At 44.9% G+C, this 22,998-nt stretch overlaps 1 protein-coding gene across 2 annotated transcripts in view; it reads left to right on the top strand.

Annotated features, from left to right (window-relative positions):
- LOC311109125 (TGF-beta receptor type-1-like) overlaps positions 1-22,998 on the top strand; it is a 68,572-nt gene that overhangs the window by 10,887 nt on the left and 34,687 nt on the right. For both annotated transcript variants that reach the window (XM_084151937.1, XM_084151936.1), the window contains exons 2-3: positions 10,600-10,848; positions 21,655-21,891. In XM_084151937.1, coding sequence (XP_084008063.1) covers positions 10,600-10,848; positions 21,655-21,891 — 486 coding nt within the window. The remainder of the gene's footprint in view (positions 1-10,599; positions 10,849-21,654; positions 21,892-22,998) is intronic.

Here is a 22,998-nt window from a genome sequence, read left to right as displayed (position 1 = left end):
AGCGTCGCTCGCAGCTATTTTCACGTCTCTCCAGAGATGTTAGATCGGGCTCAAGTCCGGGCTCTGGCTGGGCTACTCAAGGACATTCAGAGACTTATCCCGAAGCCACTCCTGTGTTGTATTGTCTCTGTGCTTAGGGTCGTTGTCCTGTTGGAAAGTGAACCTTCGCCCCAGTCTGAGGTCCTGAGCGCTCTGGAGCAGGTTTTCATCAAGGATCTCTCTGTACTTTGCTCCGTTCATCTTTGCCTCGATCCTGACTAGTCTCTCAGTCCCTGCCGCTGAAAAACATCCCCACAGCATGATGATGCCACTACCATGCATCACTCTAGGGAGCGTGCCAGGTTTCCTCCAGACGTGACTCTTGGCATTCAGGCCAAAGAGTTCAATCAGGTTCTTGGTCACCTCCCTGACCAAGGCGCTTCTCCCCCGATTGCTCAGTTTGGCCAGGCGGCCAACTCAGGGAAGAGTCTTTGGTTCCAAACTTCTTCCATTTAATAATGATGGAGGCCACTGTGTTTTTGGGGACTTTCAATGCTGCAGAAATGTTTTGGTACCCTTCCCCAGATCTGTGCCTCGACACAATCCTGTCTCGGAGCTCTACGGACAATTCCTTCGACCTCATGGCTTGGTTTTTGCTCTGACATGCACTGTCAACTGTGGGACCTTTTATATAGACAGGTGTTTGCCTTTCCAAATCATGTCCAATCAATTGAATTTACCACAGGTGGACTCCAATCTAGTTTTACAAACATCTCAAGGATGATTAATGGAAGGAGGTTGCACCTGAGCTCAATTTCGAGTCTCTTTAGCAAAGGGTCTGAATACTTATGTAAATAAGGTATTTCTGTTTTTAAGATTTAATACATTTGCAAACATTTCTAAAAACCTGTTTTTGCTTTGTCATTATGGGGTCTTGTGTGTAGATTGAGAATTGTTTTATTTAATCCATTTTAGAATAAGGCTGTAACGTAACAATGTGGAAGAAGTCAAGGGGTCTGAATACGTTCCGAATTCACTGTGTTTGTTTATTCAGACCCCTTGACTTTTTCTATATTTTGTTATGTTACAGCTTTATTCTAAAATGGATTTAAGAGAGAGATCCTTGATGGAAACCTGCTCCAGAGCTCTCACATACATTTTTTTTTTATCTTGCTCTTTTGTCCATAATCTCATGTAGCCTATACTTGTTGTTTCTTTCCAATTAATGCTTTGGCCACATTCGAGTATAGGACGAGTCAACAACATTTTATTTGGGTATGAGTTAACAGGATATTAACTTTTTAAAAGTGAGATTTTTCACTGGACAGCTACATTCATCTACTTTTAGTAGATGCTCTTTTTTTATTTCACTCTGTTTTTCATGTTTGCCATTTGTCAGTCGCTGTCTACCTATCCAGCCGACTGCTATTCCTTGCCTGTGGACCACTGTGCCCTTTTTGAATGTTAATGTCATCTGTCCACTCCATTTGAGTCCTACCCGAAACCAATTCGGCAATGCCCTCTGCACTGTGCTGTGACCATGCCAGCCTCCCCAAATAAATCCCCCGACACTCATTTATCGACTCTCTCGCTCGCCCCCCGCGTCTCCCTAATGTTCCAGGCAGCCTGCAGCCAGCCACTGGCTCTCTCTGGGTCAAGGCCAGCATTCTTTTTAGCCTCAAGTCTCTTACAGAGTCCACCTGCCTATGGTCTGGCCTAGTCGCCTTAGCAGCTTAGCGGGTTTAAGGCATGGTGGATGACAGTTATTCCCTCTACCTAGCAGTTACAGAGCTGAGACCGTGAGCTGTCCCCTGTGTGCCAGCAGCCTCTCTCTTAAGTGTTAGGTATGCTGCTGATAGATTCACTTTTTTTTTCTCCACCGAGGACCAGAGTCTGTCTCCCTCTCTTGGGATGGAGGATGTGAGCCCCCGCTGCCTTATTGGAATGCAAAACTACATTTCCGCTAGACAAAATATCCTCCGCTGGAGCCATCAATGAGAGATTAAGGTGTTATTTGCCTGGGCTGGTACACAGTGTCCCTGATCTGGAGGGCAGGCGGTGGGATGAATCGTAAAGCAACGCACCACCACGCCCCAATGCTACTACTCTAGCCTAGCGTACCTAGCGAATCCTTAACGATTAAGGTTGTGTAAAGCCCCCAGTGCTTCTGAGCACATTATTTTGTTGTATCCACAGTAATGGAATTACGCTTTGACTCAGATTTTGTATGACAAACAAAAAACACCATGGGAATTACACCATGGGTCCCTGATGGATAGGGCGACAGGAAGCCTAGCGGTTAGAGCGTCGGGCCAGTAACCGAAAGGTTCCCGGTTCGAATACCCGAGCCGACAAGGTGATAATCTATCTGTGCCCTTGAGCAAGGCACTTAACACTGATTTGCTCCAGGGGTGCTGTACTACTATGGATGACCCTGTAAAACAAATTTCACTGCACCTATCTGGTGTATGTCACAATATGTTTTGTATTTTATAAAAAAAAAAAAATCTGTACTATACAGAAATGCATAATTATGGATATATCATTCTCCATGGTAATGTATCCTCAATAGGTACACGAAGGTAAAAAATATGCAGTATCCTTCTTTTGCATATTTGGATATTATTCTACACATTGGCTATTATTGTAATGAGCTCTGCCCCCAAACAAGACCACATTTGGTTGGTCCGGACCGGACCAAATCTGAAATAATCATTAATCTATGTTTCACAAGTTTGGAGATCACAGTACAGCACAGTAAAGTAGACATGTTCAGTAGGGTTGGGCAGTATCCAGATTTTCATACCGTCATATCGTTTCGGTACCATACCGGGGTATACAGTATTACATGAAGTGCACACACAAGTGGCGCTATTTTTTGATGCACAAAACAATTTGGGAAACGGCGATATTTTATCCAGGAAGGGGATTGAATGTCTCTGCTGTAAACCAAGAAGCTTCCTCTACCTTATTTCTCAGAATGAGAACGAGTTGCCAGTTCCTTTATATAAGTGTGTTTTTATGCTTATTGCACATTTTATAAAAGACTGGACTGCTAGTATAACAGGCTAAAATGCTAAAATGCTGCTAGCGGTACGGCAAACTGCATGAATGTTCCGGAATCAATGTTCATTTGATACTCCAGTTTTAGTAGTGTCTGCTCCGCGCACGTTTTGAGGAGTTGAGACATAAAAAGGGTATCGTTAGAAAAGGTAAGTTCTCCTCTAGTACAGTAAAATAATGTCTCAATGTGTTTCGGGGTCCATATGACCGATATTTCTGTTGGAACAAACCTCAAATGCAAATAGTGAGTTGAAAACGCTTGTCAGAGAGTAAGAAGTGATCTAATCTTTGTAATGAGTGGCAGGGGAAGGGGGCTTGGTGTCTGTGTAATGGGAAGGTGCAGAAGGTGTTGTGAGGGGCTTGGTGTCTGTGTAATGGGAAGGTGCAGAAGGTGTTGTGAGGGGCTTGGTGTCTGTGTAATGGGAAGGTGCAGAAGGTGTTGTGAGGGGCTTGGTGTCTGTGTAATGGGAAGGTGCAGAAGGTGTTGTGAGGGGCTTGGTGTCTTGTGTAATGGGAAGGTGCAGAAGGTGTTGTGAGGGGCTTGGTGTCTTGTGTAATGGGAAGGTGCAGAAGGTGTTGTGAGGGGCTTGGTGTCTTGTGTAATGGGAAGGTGCAGAAGGTGTTGTGAGGGGCTTGGTGTCTGTGTGTAATGGGAAGGTGCAGAAGGTGTTGTGAGGGGCTTGGTGTCTGTGTAATGGGAAGGTGCAGAAGGTGTTGTGAGGGGCTTGGTGTCTGTGTGTAATGGGAAGGTGCAGAAGGTGTTGTGAGGGGCTTGGTGTCTGTGTGTAATGGGAAGGTGCAGAAGGTGTTGTGAGGGGCTTGGTGTCTGTGTAATGGGAAGGTGCAGAAGGTGTTGTGAGGGGCTTGGTGTCTGTGTGTAACTGGGAAGGTGCAGAAGGTGTTGTGAGGGGCTTGGTGTCTGTGTGTAATGGGAAGGTGCAGAAGGTGTTGTGAGGGGCTTGGTGTCTGTGTGTAATGGGAAGGTGCAGAAGGTGTTGTGAGGGGCTTGGTGTCTGTGTGTAATGGGAAGGTGCAGAAGGTGTTGTGAGGGGCTTGGTGTCTTGTGTAATGGGAAGGTGCAGAAGGTGTTGTGAGGGGCTTGGTGTCTGTGTGTAATGGGAAGGTGCAGAAGGTGTTGTGAGGGGCTTGGTGTCTGTGTAATGGGAAGGTGCAGAAGGTGTTGTGAGGGGCTTGGTGTCTGTGTGTAATGGGAAGGTGCAGAAGGTGTTGTGAGGGGCATGGTGTCTGTGTGTAACTGGGAAGGTGAAGAAGGTGTTGTGAGGGGCTTGGTGTCTGTGTGTAATGGGAAGGTGCAGAAGGTGTTGTGAGGGGCTTGGTGTCTTGTGTAATGGGAAGGTGCAGAAGGTGTTGTGAGGGGCTTGGTGTCTGTGTGTAATGGGAAGGTGCAGAAGGTGTTGTGAGGGGCTTGGTGTCTTGTGTAATGGGAAGGTGCAGAAGGTGTTGTGAGGGGCTTGGTGTCTGTGTGTAACTGGGAATGTGCAGAAGGAGACAAGACCAAAAAGAGAACAACATTTACTTGTTTCTTGCGATACAGGCATTTGGATTATCGTGCCAAAACATGCATTCAAATTAATTTGATATGTCGCCCAGCCTTCACTCCAGCTGTGCGCACTGAAGTGAAGGGCTGAAATAATAAAACAATTTAGAACCCCACAGCACAGGCATAGAAGTTGGTCGAATTTACCCAGTCTACTAAAATGTGACTGTCCTCGTGTTTCTTGGCTATTTACATCTTCTGTTCACACACTAGGTTGTTGTTCAATGTTAGTTTGAGTTTGCTTCGAGTGCTAGGGAAGAGACCTGTGATTCAGTGACAGTCACAGACATGCGATTTTCACTGTTACCACGGCAACCTCCTGCCCTTAAAGGGGCAGATGAAAATGTTTGTCTCACCTAAGTGACTCAAATATTTGAGGGTACAATGTGCTTGATTGAGCATAGAACACCCCAACATGTTTTATTCATGAACTTTTTTGTAATTTCTTATCATTCAAACACTCTTCCTCAAATACTTTTCATTGTGCTCCTACATTTATTTTTGTGCGCCAAAGTTGTTCAATTTAGGCCTTGCAAAAAATGTCTGCATAAAGCCCTGATAGGGTTGTTCTTTATTTTTTTGTATTTTCTACATTGTAGAATAATAGTAAAGACATCAAAACTATGAAATAACACATATGGAATCATGTAGTAACCAAAAAAGTGTTAAACATATCAAAATATATTTTATATTTGAGATTCTTCAAAGTAGCCACCCTTTGCCTTGATGACAGCTTTGCACACTTTTGGCATTCTCTCAACCAGCTTCACCTTAAATGCTTTTCCAACAGTTTTGAAGGAGTTCCCACATATGCTGAACACTTGTTGGCTGCTTTTCCTTCACTCTGTGGTCCGACTCATACCAAACCATCTCAATTGGGTTGAGGTCGGGGGATTGTGGAGGCCAGGTAATCTGATGCAGCACTCATCACTCTCCTTGGTCAAAAAGCCCTTACACAGCCTTGGAGGTGTGTTGGGTCATTGTCCTGTTGAAAAACAAATGATAGTCCCACTAAGCCCAAACCAGATGGGATGGCATATCGCTGCAGAATGCTGTGGTAGCCATGCTGGTTAAGTGTGCCTTGAATTCTAAATAAATCAGACGGTGTCACAAGCAAAGCACCATCACATGCGGAGATCATCCGGAAGAGGGAGATAGTGAAAGGAGGAGAGGCCAAGAGGCCGCCACGACTGAGGGAGAAGAGGAGGATCAAGACGGAAGAGGGGGATAGAGAAAGGAGGAGAGGAGGATATCAGTAGAAGGTATTGCTGCCTGCCAGGCGGTGCGTCGAGCGGGGCTCAGTCGGGCATGAATGAGTCCCTTTCTGGCAGGCCTAAGCTCTTCTCTGTCAGTGCAGCCAAGGACTCACTAGAGTGGTGCTGTAGTGGAAGAATGAGAGGTGGTTGGCTAGCTTGGGAGCCTGCTGTGTTGATTCAATTTGGCATTGTCCGGATGGATGGCTGTATATTTGCATCCCACAGGAGAGGGTTACACCTTCGCCGTGGCAATCTCCAGGTTGAGACATTCTCACGGAAGTCCTGGTGTCACTGACGCCAGGAGAGGTGTGACGACTGATTGAAACTTGAATTGACTAAATGTAACGTTAGTGTGAAATTAAATTGTCATGTTTGGATTGTTTTCAAAAAGTTTTTATAAAGAGCTATGAATTTGTATATGTTTCATTGTATTGTAAGTTCTATGGATTTATTGTTACAGAGAAACTGTGTTATTCTCTATTCGTCGGACATTGCTTGAATTATTATTTGGTGAAATGTCTAATGGTAAATGTTATTCACAATATACAAAGCATATATGCTCGGTCTCTAACTGTGCATCTCTGAGCCAAGGTTAACTTAATTTAATGCTGACATTGATTGCCAGATATTAGCTCCTTGTTCCTTAGCCTCTTTAATAATTGCGTAACGGTAAACCTAGACGCGTGCATCTTCTAGTATTCCTAGTGGTGATGCAAGGCTAGCTACCATGGCTATACGCACTGGATACGACTATGGACCTATTAGCATTCGAATAATAATAATATAATAATAATATGCCATTTAGCAGACGCTTTTATCCAAAGCGACCTACAGTCATGCGTGCATATACAGTGGGGAGAACAAGTATTTGATACACTGCCGATTTTGCAGGTTTTCCTACTTACAAAGCATGTAGAGGTCTGTAATTTTTTATCATAGGTACGCTTAAACTGTGAGAGACGGAATCTAAAACAAAAATCCAGAAAATCACATTGTATGATTTTTAAGTAATTAATTTGCATTTTATTGCATGACATAAGTATTTGATACATCAGAAAAGCAGAACTTAATATTTGGTACGGAAACCTTTGTTTGCAATTACAGAGATCATACGTTTCCTGTAGGTCTTGACCAGGTTTGCACACACTGCAGCAGGGATTTTGGCCCACTCCTCCATACAGACCTTCTCCAGATCCTTCAGGTTTCGGGGCTGTCGCTGGGCAATACAAACTTTCAGCTCCCTCCAAAGATTTTCTGTTGGGTTCAGGTCTGGAGACTGGCTAGGCCACTCCAGGACCTTGAGATGCTTCTTACGGAGCCACTCCTTAGTTGCCCTGGCTGTGTGTTTCGGGTCGTTGTCATGCTGGAAGACCCAGCCACGACCCATCTTCAATGCTCTTACTGAGGGAAGGAGGTTGTTGGCCAAGATCTCGCGATACATGGCCCCATACATCCTCCCCTCAATACGGTGCAGTCGTCCTGTCCCCTTTGCAGAAAAGCATCCCCAAAGAATGATGTTTCCACCTCCATGCTTCACGGTTGGGATGGTGTTATTGGGGTTGTACTCATCCTTCTTCTTCCTCCAAACATGGCGAGTGGAGTTTAGACCAAAAAGCTCGATTTTTGTCTCATCAGACCACATGACCTTCACCCATTCCTCCTCTGGATCATCCAGATGGTCATTGGCAAACTTCAGACGGGCCTGGACATGAGCTGGCATGAGCAGGGGGACCTTGCGTGCGCTGCAGGATTTTAATCCATGACGGCGTAGTGTGTTACTAATGGTTTTCTTTGAGACTGTGGTCCCAGCTCTCTTCAGGTCATTGACCAGGTCCTGCCGTGTAGTTCTGGGCTGATTCCTCACCTTCCTCATGATCATTGATGCCCCACGAGGTGAGATCTTGCATGGAGCCCCAGACCGAGGGTGATTGACTGTCATCTTGAACGTCTTCCATTTTCTAATAATTGCGCCAACAGTTGTTGCCTTCTCACCAAGCTGCTTGCCTATTGTCCTGTAGCCCATCCCAGCCTTGTGCAGGTCTACAATTTTATCTCTGATGTCCTTACATAGCTCTCTGGTCTTGGCCATTGTGGAGAGGTTGGAGTCTGTTTGATTGAGTGTGTGGACAGGTGTCTTTTATACAGGTAACGAGTTCAAACAGGTGCAGTTAATACAGGTAATGAGTGGAGAACTGGAGGGCTTCTTAAAGAAAAATTAACAGGTCTGTGAGAGCCGGAATTCTTACTGGTTGGTAGGTGATCAAATACTTATGTCATGAAATAAAATGCAAATTAATTACTTAAAAATCATACAATGTGATTTTCTGGATTTTTGTTTTAGATTCCGTCTCTCACAGTTGAAGTGTACCTATGATAAAAGTTAGACCTCTACATGCTTTGTAAGTAGGAAAAGCTGCAAAATCGGCAGTGTATCAAATACTTGTTCTCCCCACTGTATATCTTTTTTTTGTGTATGGGTGGTCCCGGGGATCGAACCCACTACCTTGGCGTTACAAGCGCCGTGCTCTACCAGCTGAGCTACAGAGGACCTAATGGAGTCAGATTGATCAATGTCGTTTATTATTATTCAACATCATTTTTACACGTCTACAGTCGATGGGGATTTCCACCAACCTACGTAATGGTTGGATAATTTCGTGATCAGAAAACATCAATGATCATGTAATTTCAGATGCGCAGGGTAGCCTCACGATATCTCTCAATATTGGCCACCATTAATTGTATATTTGAGTGATTTTATTAAATAAATGTGAACTATACCTGACAAGTATGAGTGGTTTTGGTAAATTTCCCATCTTTTGTGGGCTGCCTGTCAAGCAGCAGAAGGGCGGATTTGCTGTGGTACTGTTAGCTGATAATGTTTACTTTGCATGCTGCGGTAGAAACCTTGTACAGTTGGCTAAACATATAGTGGGAAGTAGACCTAATGTACTTTTTTCTCCAACCAATGTAGGCCTACCTAGCGAAGTTAGCTAACATGATTCCCTTTTCAACATTGTTTTTAAGAGTGTTTTTAATTACGATTGCTGCTGACAGACATATAGGCTACATTGATTGATGGACCACGTCAAATTGGCTAGCTAGCTAATAACGGATCATGTCAATGTGGCTAGCTACAAGCTAACTACAGATCACTTCAATGTGGCTAGTTAGCAAGCAGACTTTCAGGGGATAAACTAGATGACTATATATAAATATTTTTTGATTTGCTTTCCATCTATATTGGTGATGACGGTAGTCCGACTGACAACTTTACCAGGACGAGGACTTGCCGATGTCGAGCTATTTTCCCAAAAGCCTAATCTATGATGAAGCAAGCTAAATGATGTCGTTTGCTTAACTAAGTACATGCCAAATGGATTGGTACCTTCACGTATCTGAAATTTACATGATCGTTGATGTTTACTGATCATGAAACACATGCAGTTACTTGCTGTATGACTCTGATGATGATAGAGCTAAATGTGCGCAGTTGTTTTGCATGGAATAATTGGAAATGTGTAGGTCTGACTATGCTCAATAGATTATGATATTAAAACCAAATAGTAATAACTTATTAAACGATCCCTTGAAAACGGCACATAGTTGTAAAACACAAACACATTAAGGCACTTACATTACACATAAAACAAAAGATAAAACAGTACATCATATAACATGATTACACCACTACATATCTACAGTACAAGATATGTGATTATACTCAAGATTTGTACCTCAACATAGTGTGAAATACACATCTTAATGCACATTTATTGCTAGAGGGCACATCTGCACTGTCAGTGAAACATTAGGAACACTTGCTCTTTCCATGACATAGAACTGACCATGTGAATCCAGGTCAAAAGCCATGATCCCTTATTGATGTCACCTGTTAAATCCACTTCACTTCAATCAAGTTTTTAATGTCGCATGCACAAGTACAGTAAAATGCCTTTCTTGCATTAAGTGTAGATGAAGGGGAGGAGACCGGTTAAAGAACTGTAGATGATTTCCCCCCCCCCCCCAATACCATTAGACTAAACCTTTAGCTGATGTAGAGAGAGAAAGAAGTGAAAGGATGGAGATGAAAGGTAGCCTGAAAAGAAAAATAGAGAGGGGGGGGGGAGAGAGAAGCTATCTGAGAAGCAACTGAAACTAGCCCAGACGGGCTCATAGGAAATATGTTGGCCTAAAACCAACACCAAGCTGTTAGTGCTTGTGTTGTGAGTAGGACAAAGTCTGGCTCGCTCTTGACGACGACGACGACGTCTCCCGTTTTCATCCATCTGCGAGTGTCCTGGCTGCAAACGGGCTGAGCAAGAAGGAAGCTGGCTTAGAGGAAGTGAGACCACGGGTGGTGAGGTGGATCACCACAGATCACAACACCTCGGAGCGGGCTAGCGTTGTTGTTGACGTGTTGTTGAGTTTTTCTGTGTTGCACTGTAGCTATTCATCTGTTGCTTTTAGCCTAGCTGTAGATGCACTCAGAACATGCATCGTACACACACACACACACACACACACACACACTGTTAATCGCTCTGGTATTTTATCATATGCTTTGTTCAGTTCCTTTTGTGGGGAAGAAATCCTTCAGAAGTCATTTATTTTGTTGGTATTAATCTCTTTCCTTTGTCCTCTCTCTCTCTCTTGTTCCCTCCCCTATATTCTCTCTCTCTCTCTACCTCTCTCTTTATTTCTACCTGAATCTCCTATGTTCCATCACTCTTCTCCCTCCAGCCCTGCAGTGCTACTGCCAGCGCTGTCTCAATTCCACGTGCACCACGGACGGCCTGTGCTTCGTGACGGTCATGAAGTCCGGCAGCCGGCTCACCGCCGAGCGCAGCATGTGCGTGCACAAGAGCGAGCTGATCCCGCGCGACCGCCCCTTCATCTGCGCGCCCTCCGCCAAGGACGACACGGGCATCTACCCGTTGTGCTGCGTCACCGACTGGTGCAACAAGAACCCCGACCTCAGCGTCTTCCCAGGTACGTCCCCGTCTGTCTCACTGTCAGTCAGTCCCTTCCCTCATGGGTGCATCTCAATAGAGCAGAGAGCTATCCCCTAATAAGTACACATCTGATAGCAAACTTAATGCAGTTAGCCAGCCCCAATACAAACTTAGTGCAGTTAGCCAGCCCCAATACAAACCTAGTGCAGTTAGCCAGCCCCAATACAAACCTAGTGCAGTTAGCCAGCCCCAATACAAACCTAGTGCAGTTAGCCAGCCCCAATACAAACTTAATGCAGTTAGCCAGCCCCAATACAAACTTAATGCAGTTAGCCAGCCCCAATACAAACCTAGTGCAGTTAGCCAGCCCCAATACAAACTTAATGCAGTTAGCCAGCCCCAATACAAACGTAGTGCAGTTAGCCAGCCCCAATACAAACGTAGTGCAGTTAGCCAGCCCCAATACAAACGTAGTGCAGTTAGCCAGCCCCAATACAAACTTAATGCAGTTAGCCAGCCCCAATACAAACCTAGTGCAGTTAGCCAGCCCCAATACAAACCTAGTGCAGTTAGCCAGCCCCAATACAAACGTAGTGCAGTTAGCCAGCCCCAATACAAACTTAATGCAGTTAGCCAGCCCCAATACAAACCTAGTGCAGTTAGCCAGCCCCAATACAAACGTAGTGCAGTTAGCCAGCCCCAATACAAACTTAATGCAGTTAGCCAGCCCCAATACAAACCTAGTGCAGTTAGCCAGCCCCAATACAAACTTAATGCAGTTAGCCAGCCCCAATACAAACGTAGTGCAGTTAGCCAGCCCCAATATAAACTTAGTGCAGTTAGCCAGCCCCAATACAAACGTAGTGCAGTTAGCCAGCCCCAATACAAACTTAGTGCAGTTAGCCGTTGTTTTTTTTATTGTGGTCCAGCTAAATTGTTGCAGTTATCAGGAGTGGACTGCCATCTGTGGCAATTCAACGAGGATAGAAAACAGATTTAGATTGGATTCATATTCATTGCACTTTGAGAGTAGTTTGAGTGAGGTGCTGTGTGCTTACCTAACATTTTACAATTTAGTCATTTAGCAGACGCTCTTTTCCAGAGCGATAAGAACGTCTGCTAAATTATTAGGGTTAAGTGCCTTGCTCAAGGGCACATCGACAGATTTTTCACCTAGTCGGCTCGGGGATTAGAACCAGCGACCTTTCGCTTACTGGCACAACGCTCTTAACCACTAAGCTACCTACCGACTAACGGCTCCATTACTGGACTTATTTGTGCCTCTGCATCCTTATTCCTGATTTGGTATATCTATAAATATTGAGATCACTTCATCAACAAATGTTCATGTTCAAGGTTGATTCATTGATTTTAGATGCACAATTTATTCAAGCCACACGTCAATTGTGTCGTTCAGTCGCACACACACCTCTTATTATGCCTGTGTGCTATTACCAGTGTTGAGTAGCCTTACCTATCAATTATAATAATCATAGCTGCCTGCTGTCTGGCCGTTCCAAACTACCGGCACGACGACGACGACGACGACGACGACGACGACGACGACGACGACGACGACGACTCCATCAAAACACATCATTCCACACTGCCATCAGCACAGAAATCAAGAGTAATAATAGAATTATGACAGAAATAACCGTCTGAGAATTTGAGATGTGCATGGTTATTTGTATAGCCGAATGGACATTAGTATTCAAATACTTGTGTGAGTATTTATTTTTGTTTATTTTGACACTGAAAAGTTTTAAAAAATTGTTCGATTCTAGTTATTTTAACTTTATTGAAGCAGGGAGTCACCATTGAGACCAGGGTCTCTTTCACAAGGGAGCCCTACATATATAATTTAATATTAAATACCATATAAAACAAGTAAAATACAGCACAACACAAATGTTCAAGAAAAACAATGACATTCCTCAATTAGAAGGTCCCCAATCAATATTTAAAATTGCCCGAGCTGTACCAGATCATCCAGTTGTAATGTATTTTGTGGTTGGTTCCAGCAATGAGGTGTTTTAAAAATGTTTAAAGCACATTTACCTAGTTCGGTGGAGACCCAAGGAACCTCAAGCGTTGTGAACGGGTTTGGTATCTCATGTTTTTATATTTTAACAGCAAAGTTAGGTAAGACGGAAACTTCTGTATGAGATTTTTGTAAACAAAAAGGGAATAGTGAAGTGATCGAAGGGACTTTAATAGTCCAACTCGACGTGTCCCCCCCCCAAAAAAAATGGTCGGTGTGCAGTTTGGATGCTGGAATTGCAGTGCCTTCGGAAAGTTTTCAGTTTTTCACATTTTGTTACGTTACAGCCTTATTCTAAAATTGATTTATTTTATTTTTATATCCTCAACAGTCTGCACACAATACCCCATAATGACAAAGCGAAAACAGGTTTTTAGAAATGTTTGCACATTTTATAAAAAATGGGAAAATGAAATGTCACATTTACATAAATATTCAGACCCTTTGCTATGAGACTAGAAATTGAGCTCAGGTGCATCTTGTTTTCATTGATCATCCTTGAGATGTTTCTACAACTTGATTGGAGTCCACATGTGGTAAATTCAATTGATTGGACATGATTTGGAAAGGCACACACATGTCTAAATAGGATCCCACAGTAGACAGTGCATGTCAGAGCAAAAACCAAGCCATGAGGTAGAAGGAATTGTCCGTAGAGCTCAGAGACGGGATTGTGTCGAGGCACAGATCTGGGGTAGGGTACCAAAAAATGTCTGCAGCATTGAAGGTCCCCAAGATCACAGTGGCCGCCATCATTCTTAAATGGAAGAAGTTTGGAACCACCAAGACTCATCCCTGAGTTGGCCGCCCGGTCAATCTGAGCAATCAGGGGAGAAGGGCCTTGGTCAGGGAGGTGATCACTCTGACTGAGTTTCAAGCTGACAGAGCTTGAGAGGATCTGCAGAGAAGAATGGGAGAAACTCCCCAAATACATGTGTGCCAAGCTTGTAGCGTCATACCCAAGAAGACTCGAGGCTGTAATTGCTGCCAAAGGTGCTTCAACAAAGTACCGAGTAAAGGGTCTGAATACTTATGTAAATGTAATTGCATTTTTATTTATTGTATTTTTTTAGCAAATGTTTTTTGCTTTGTCATTAGGAGGTATTGTGTGTAGATTGATTGGGAAAAAAACTAACAATTTAATCCATTTTAGAATAAGGTTGTAACCTAACAATAATATTAATATAATAACATGCCATTTAGCAGACGCTTTTATCCAAAGCGATTTACAGTCATGTGTGCATACATTTTTGTGCATGGGTGGTCCCGGGGATCGAACCCACTACCCTGGCGTTACAAGCGCCGTGCTCTACCAGCTGAGCTACAGAGGACCACAAAATGTGGAAAAAGTCTGAATGCTTTCCGAAAGCGCTGTGTAGTGGATGAACATGCCTACAGGAGACTTTTGAAGTAGCCTTTAATCAGATTAAAACATTGTGACTGGTCGTGTTTATGCCACACATAAAAGGTAATACATTAAAAAAGTTAAATCACAAATATTTAGGGTTATATTGACGTTTCGAGGTCGAGGAATCGGCACTTGGATAGGAAAGGAGGCGTGTTAAGAAGCTTTCCTGAATAACTGGGCCTGCTTGGAGCATAGGACTATGGGAGAATGATGATCCGTATCAGAAGTAAAAATACAGCCAGACCGTCCTATACTGTACCTTTTTCTAGACTTTATAATCTGTCTAAAGTAGATCCCCAACTGACCCAAATGGAATGAAACATTCAAATAACAGTGCTTTTGCGCCATTATTCAAATGCCATTTTTACTGCAGTTTACAGCCTAGAGTAGAATTGTACTCAATTGTACTCACTTGAAACAATAATGCAATATTCATTGCATTGTGGTGTTGTAGGCTAGTCTAGGTAGTACTCACTTGAAACAATAATGCAATATTCATTGCATTGTGGTGTTGTAGGCTAGTCTAGGTAGGATAATTGTATTGTCCCCAAGGCCATACAAATGTAATTACCTGTATAACAAATAACACCTTAAAGTGTACAAAACCTAGTGACCTCACCAAGAGATTTTAGCCTTTTGGTATTCCCACTTCTGACACCAATGTAGCAGGACCAGGAAGTGAGACCGGGTCACTGGCGTGAAAGGCAAACACCCTATGCATCGTGCCAATAGGGTTAACCCACTTGGTAGGAATTGTATCATGGCTCATATAGCGATGATTGTGACAGTATAATGGTTTAGGAATGACAGTCCACAGGGACTAGGGTTTGATGCCCACTCCTAATGACAGTCCACAGGGACTAGGGTTTGATGCCCACTCCTAATGACAGTCCACAGGGACTAGGGTTTGATGCCCACTCCTAATGACAGTCACAGGGACTAGGGTTTGATGCCCACTCCTAATGACAGTCCACAGGGACTAGGGTTTGATGCCCACTCCTAATGACAGTCACAGGGACTAGGGTTTGATGCCCACTCCTAATGACAGTCACAGGGACTAGGGTTTGATGCCCACTCCTAATGACAGTCACAGGGACTAGGGTTTGATGCCCACTCCTAATGACAGTCACAGGGACTAGGGTTTGATGCCCACTCCTAATGACAGTCACAGGGACTAGGGTTTGATGCCCACTCCTAATGACAGTCACAGGGACTAGGGTTTGATGCCCACTCCTAATGACAGTCACAGGGACTAGGGTTTGATGCCCACTCCTAATGACAGTCACAGGGACTAGGGTTTGATGCCCACTCCTAATGACAGTCCACAGGGACTAGGGTTTGATGCCCACTCCTAATAACAGTCCACAGGGACTAGGGTTTGATGCCCACTCCTAATGACAGTCACAGGGACTAGGGTTTGATGCCCACTCCTAATGACAGTTACAGGGACTAGGGTTTGATGCCCACTCCTAATGACAGTCACAGGGACTAGGGTTTGATGCCCACTCCTAATGACAGTCCACAGGGACTAGGGTTTGATGCCCACTCCTAATGACAGTCCACAGGGACTAGGGTTTGATGCCCACTCCTAATGACAGTCCACAGGGACTAGGGTTTGATGCCCACTCCTAATGACAGTCCACAGGGACTAGGGTTTGATGCCCACTCCTAATGACAGTCCACAGGGACTAGGGTTTGATGCCCACTCCTAATGACAGTCCACAGGGACTAGGGTTTGATGCCCACTCCTAATGACAGTCACAGGGACTAGGGTTTGATGCCCACTCCTAATGACAGTCACAGGGACTAGGGTTTGATGCCCACTCCTAATGACAGTCACAGGGACTAGGGTTTGATGCCCACTCCTAATGACAGTCACAGGGACTAGGGTTTGATGCCCACTCCTAATGACAGTCACAGGGACTAGGGTTTGATGCCCACTCCTAATGACAGTCACAGGGACTAGGGTTTGATGCCCACTCCTAATGACAGTCCACAGGGACTAGGGTTTGATGCCCACTCCTAATAACAGTCCACAGGGACTAGGGTTTGATGCCCACTCCTAATGACAGTCACAGGGACTAGGGTTTGATGCCCACTCCTAATGACAGTTACAGGGACTAGGGTTTGATGCCCACTCCTAATGACAGTCACAGGGACTAGGGTTTGATGCCCACTCCTAATGACAGTCCACAGGGACTAGGGTTTGATGCCCACTCCTAATGACAGTCCACAGGGACTAGGGTTTGATGCCCACTCCTAATGACAGTCCACAGGGACTAGGGTTTGATGCCCACTCCTAATGACAGTCCACAGGGACTAGGGTTTGATGCCCACTCCTAATGACAGTCCACAGGGACTAGGGTTTGATGCCCACTCCTAATGACAGTCCACAGGGACTAGGGTTTGATGCCCACTCCTAATAACAGTCCACAGGGACTAGGGTTTGATGCCCACTCCTAATCCACTACATTAGTGTCAGGTGTTGAAGAGCACCATTTTGAAAGCATGTCCCAGCTGAGTTTTAGTCCCAGTTCATTTGTTTTAGGCTAGCGGTGCTCCTGTCAGGTTTCTGTACTGCACATATGATTGCAGAGTATGCTGAACAAAGGTGCACCTGATTTGATACAAATCATCATGATGTCATTCTGCCAGGTAAGCCTACTTTGCAGTCAACATTTAATTGGAAAAGTTTTTTTGGGGAAAACTTTTGAAAATGACTTTCAGCATGCATCGCATATTTTATAGAGCCGATAGGCTATAAACAGTGAGGGGGAAAAAAGTATTTGATCCCCTGCTGATTTTGTACGTTTGCCCACTGACACAGAAATGATAAGTCTATAATTTTAATGGTAGGTTTATTTGAACAGTGAGAGACAGAATAACAACAACAAAATCCAGAAAAACGCATGTCAAAAATGTTATAAATTGATTTGCATTTTAATGAGGGAAATAAGTATTTGACCCCCTCTCAATCAGAAAGATTTCTGGCTCCCAGGTGTCTTTTATACAGGTAACGAGCTGAGATTAGGAGCACACTCTTAAAGGGAGTGCTCCTAATCTCAGTTTGTTAACTGTATAAAAGACACCTGTCCACAGAAGCAATCAATCAATCAGATTCCAAACTCTCCACCATGACCAAGACCAAAGAGCTCTCCAGGGATGTCAGGGACAAGATTGTAGACCTACACAAGGCTGGAATGGGCTACAAGACCATTGCCAAGCAGCTTGGTGAGAAGGTGACAACAGTTGGTGCGATTTTATTCGCGAATGGAAGAAACACAAAATAACTGTCAATCTCCCTCGGCCTGGGGCTCCATGCAAGATCTCACCTCGTGGAGTTGCAATGATCATGAGAACGGTGAGGAATCAGCCCAGAACTACACAGGAGGATCTTGTCAATGATCTCAAGGCAGCTGGGACCATAGTCACCAAGAAAACAATTGGTAAAACACAACGCCATGAAGGACTGAAATCCTGCAGCACCCGCAAGGTCCCCCTGCTCAAGAAAGCACATATACAGGGCCGTCTGAAGTTTCCCAATGAACATCTGAATAATTCAGAGGAGAACTGGGTGAAAGTGTTGTGGTCAGATGAGACCAAAATCGAGCTCTTTGGCATCAACTCAACTCGCCGTGTTTGGAGGAGGAATGCTGCCTATGACCCCAAGAACACCATCCCCACCGTCAAACATGGAGGTGGAAACATTATGCTTTGGGGGTGTTTTTCTGCTAAGGGGGCAACTTCACCGCATCAAAGGGACGATGGACGGGGCCATGTACCGTCAAATCTTGTGTGAGAACCTCCTTCCCTCAGCCAAGGCATTGAAAATGGGTCGTGGATGGTTTTCCAGCATGACAATGACCCAAAACACACGGCCAAGGCAACAAAGGAGTGGCTCAAGAAGAAGCACATTAAGGTCCTGGAGTGGCCTAGCCAGTCTCCAAACCTTAATCCCATAGAAAATCTGTGGAGGGAGCTGAAGGTTCGAGTTGCCAAACGTCAGCCTCGAAACCTTAATGACTTGGAGAAGATCTGCAAAGAGGAGTGGACAAAATCCCTCCTGAGATGTGTGCAAAACCTGGTGGCCAACTACAAGAAACATCTGACCTCTGTGATTGCCAACAAGGGTTTTGCCTCCAAGTACTAATTCATGTTTTGCAGAGGGGTCAAATACTTATTTCCCTCATTTAAAATGCAAATCAATTAATAACATTTTTGACATACGTTTTTCTGGATTTTTTTGTTGTTATTCTGTCTCTCACTGTTCAAATAGACCTACGATTAAAATGATAGACTGATCATGTCTTTGTCAGTGGGCAAACATACAAAATCAGCATGGGATCAAATACTTTTTTCCCTCACTGTATGCACATAGCAACATGGTCTAGGTAAATGCGTCAATTCAACAGAGCACTGATGTTTCAGAACCATGGCCAGCGACCACTATCCAACGCGGGAGAAAGAGCATTTGTTATAAAATAGTAGTTTCATTTGTGTTGCACCATTGTTCTTACATAATATAACCATATACAATTTCAGTAGAAACTGTGCCATCCCCACGGCCTCCACAATGGATCAGTCCACTCACAGGCACGAATCAGATTTTTTATTTCTTATTTTTTTGCTACTGCTTGACTAAAGCAATCTTGGTCGACCAACAGCCTATCGACCAAACAATCGACCAGTCGACTAAATTGAGTCAGCCCTAGTTATTACACAGGTGCACCTTGTGCTGGGGACAATAAAAGGCCACTCTAAAATGTACTGTTTTCACAATGCCACAAATGTCTCAAGTTTTGAGGGAGCGTGCAATTGTCATGCTGACTGCAGTAATGTTCACCTGAGAATTGAATGTTAATTTCTCTTCCATCGTTTTATAGAATTTGGCAGTACGTCCAAACGGCCTCACAACCGCAGACCACGTGTAACAACGACAGCCCAGGACATCCGGCTTCTTAACCTGCGGTATCGTCTGAGACCAGCCACCCGGACAGCTGAATTAACTGGGTTTGTGCAGAAATTCTTCCGTTGTGCAAACTGTCAGAAACCGTCTATGGGAAGCTCATCTGCGTGCTCGTCATCCTTACCAGGGTCTTGACCTGACTGCAGTTTGGCGTCGTAACCAACTTCTTAAGTGGGCAACTGCTGACCTTCGATGGTCACTGGCACGCTGGAGATGTGTGCTCTTCACGGATGAATCCCGGTTTCAACTGTACTGGGCAGATGGCGTTGTGTGGGCGAACGGTTTGCTGATTCAATGTTGTGAACAGAGTACCGCATGGTGGGGTTATGGCATGGGCAGGTATAAGCTACTGACAACGAACACAATTGCATTTGATCGATGGTAATTTGAATTCAGAGATGCCGTGACGAGATCCTGAGGCCCATTGTCGTTCCATTCATCCGCCACCATCACCTCATGATTCAGCATGATAATGCACGGCCTCATGTCGCAAGGATCTGCACACAATGTCCCAGTTCTTCCATTCCCTGCATACTCCCCAGACATGTCACCCGTTGAGCATGTTTGGGATGCTCTGGATCGACGTGTACGGCAGCGTGTTCCAGTTCCCGCCAATATCCAGCAACTTCTTCCCGCCAATATCCAGCAACTTCGCACAGCCTTTGAAGAGGAGTGGGACAACATTCCACAGGCCACAATCGACAGCCCCGATCAACTCTATGCGAAGGAGATGTCACGCTACATGAGGCAAATGGTTTTCTGATCCATGCCCCTACTTTTTTAAAGGTATCTGTTACCAACAGATGCATATCTGTATTCCCAGTCATGTGAAATCCATAGATTAGGGGCTAATGAATGTATTTCAATTGACTGATTTCCTTTATATATGAACTGTTGCTCATAAAAATCTTAGAAATTGTTGCATGTTAAGTATATGTTATCTGGATATTCATAAAAAAAATGGATGATACTATTCGAATAGTGAAATTATTTCAAACCCCCCCATCCCTACTGAGAATGCACTATAGGTGGAGGAGCCCCAGAATCCTGTTTAAAGGATCAACCTAGGTTAGCCGATACCGGTTTTAGCGGAGGTGTTTGAATGGGCGTATTCCAGCTACACTAAGTGTTTTGGTTCTGGCATTGCTGTCTGTATAGTGAAATGTATGTGTTGTACACAACAGATGGCTTCTGCCCACACAGTGTAGTGGCCCTGTTTTCTCCAACTCTGCCGTTGCACAACGTAAGCCCACCTCTGACCTTTTTAAAAAGTGTTTGCCGAAAGCCTTGGACTAGGGAGCACGCTGTGCCAGGACATTAATACAAGGCAGTGGTTCTCAAATCGTCTCCTTGAGGACCCCCCAGATGTTTCGCAATTTTGTTGTAGCCCTGAACTAGCTCACCTTATTGACCTAGTCAAAGGCTTGATGATTAGTTGACAAGTTGAATCGGGTGTGCAACCTCTCAAAACACATGGCGTGGCTGGGGGTCCCCGAGGAGAGGTTTAAGAACCACTGGACCAGTGAGCGTGCCGTTCTAGGCCTTTAATACACTTCTTCACCCCAAACTTGACCCTTTTTTTGATTATTTTTCCTAGCTTCCCCAAGCGATGTTTACAAAGATTGCTGCCCATAGTGAGTCATGGAAGGAGCACTTTTCTGCTCTCTTTCTGCTTGTTTCCTCACTGTTAGAGATAAAATACAGGCTATTGAGTAGCCAACACAGCCTTTATCATAGTCTTGTGATCAAAACAACATTTTCCAGCAGCTTTCGGGTTTGAGAAGCTTATCTTCCGTCACTATTGATACAGCTAGAGCCTCGAGTCAACATGGGTCATCCTTTAGGCATGTGCTATAACGACCTGTGAATAACTAATGACTTGGTGAAGAAACTCATGACACAGACATACTCATATGATAAAGCGTATGAGCCATGCTATTCCGTTGGTCATAGCTTTCATATATTGGATGCCTTTTCGACGACAAGGACCAAGGAACCAAGACCAGGTCAATGGAGCACTGGTGTGTGGGTATTCTGGGTATTGTAGGCACTGGTGTGTGGGTATTCTGGGTATTGTAGTTTACCTGTCCTTTTGTACCCAGCACTGTGGTCAAATGGGTGTACTATTAGTCTCATCATGCTATCTCAACCAAAGGCCCATTCACCCGGAACCTTCTCCACATACAGCTGGTTTGGAATGATCTGATATTTACACATTCAGATGGAACAATTGTAAAGAATATGTTGATATGTTGATAGTTGCCAAGTAGATGAACTCCTATGCTTTATGAATAGTTCATGTCTACTGTGGCGTGTCCAACCAGAGAAGATGGGCCAGAGCTGATTTTTGTGTCGAACTCTTTAAAATCCTTTAACTCATTTAACTCTCTCCCCTCCCTTTCTACCCCCCCCCCCCCCCCCGCAGTGCCGACGGTGAAGCCGGTTACCCTGGGGCCTGTGGCGCTGGCGGAAGTGATCGCTGGGCCTGTGTGCGTGCTGTGCTTCGTGCTGGTGCTGGTCTTCTACATCTGCCACAGCCGGGTGGGTGTGCATCACCGTGTGCCCAACGAGGAGGACCCCACCATGGATCACCCCTTCCTCACTGTGGGCTCCACCCTCAAAGACCTCATCTACGACATGACCACCTCTGGCTCCGGTTCTGGTAGGTTAGGTAGCCGTGGGGTTGGGGGGCTCTGCTCGTGCAGGACCGCTAATGTTTTATATTAAGTTTCTGTTTGTCTGTTTTGTATGTGCTGTATTAGTAACATAGCCTAAAGGTGTGTCTTATCTGCTAAGGCGTGGCTTCTTGTGTTGTGTTGCTTCTTTGTTTTATCTTTTTGTGTGTGCAATTGTATCAGAGTGTACTAATGTTCAGTGCGTGCGCTTACCAGCATGCGTCTCTGTGTGAATGTGTGAATAACTCTGCCAGAGAGTGTAGCTACAGCACAGTGCTTAGAGATACCCAGCTGTGACATGATGGGGCAGATAGAGCTAGTGACTCCCTCCCTCAGTGAGTGTGTAGTGAAAGCAGCAGTTATCTTATCGGTCCATCTCTGGCTCAGATGGGCTCAGCCTCTGCCATGGTACAATGGGAGCAGAGCTGTGCGGGCGTCTAATGACAGGGTGGCGTTATCAGAGCGGGGCTCTAATGACAGGATGGCGTTATTGCCGCTGTGCAGGGCTCTAATGACAGGGTGGTGTTATCAGAGCTGGGCTCTAATGACGGTGGTGTTATCAGAGCTGGGCTCTAATGACAGGGTGGTGTTATTGGAGCGGTTCGTGGCTCTAATGACAGGGTGACGTTATTGGAGCGGTTCGTGGCTGTATTGACAGGGTGACGTTATTGGAGCGGTTCGTGGCTGTATTGACAGGGTGGTGTTATTGGAGCGGTTCGTGGCTGTATTGACAGGGTGGTGTTATTGGAGCGGTTCGTGGCTGTATTGACAGGGTGGTGTTATTGGAGCGGTTCGTGGCTGTATTGACAGGGTGGCGTTATTGGAGCGGTTCGTGGCTGTATTGACAGGGTGGCGTTATTGGAGCGGTTCGTGGCTGTATTGACAGGGTGGCGTTATTGGAGCGGTTCATGGCTGTATTGACAGGGTGGTGTTATTGGAGCGGGGCTGTATTGACAGGGTGGTGTTATTGGAGCGGTTCGTGGCTGTATTGACAGGGTGACGTTATTGGAGCGGTTCGTGGCTGTATTGACAGGGTGGCGTTATTGGAGCGGTTCGTGGCTGTATTGACAGGGTGGTGTTATTGGAGCGGTTCG

The sequence above is a fragment of the Coregonus lavaretus genome (assembly GCF_964263955.1).
Source record: "Coregonus lavaretus genome assembly, chromosome: 34".
Lineage (NCBI taxonomy): Eukaryota > Metazoa > Chordata > Actinopteri > Salmoniformes > Salmonidae > Coregonus > Coregonus lavaretus.
This window is presented reverse-complemented; position numbering and strand designations above follow the sequence as displayed.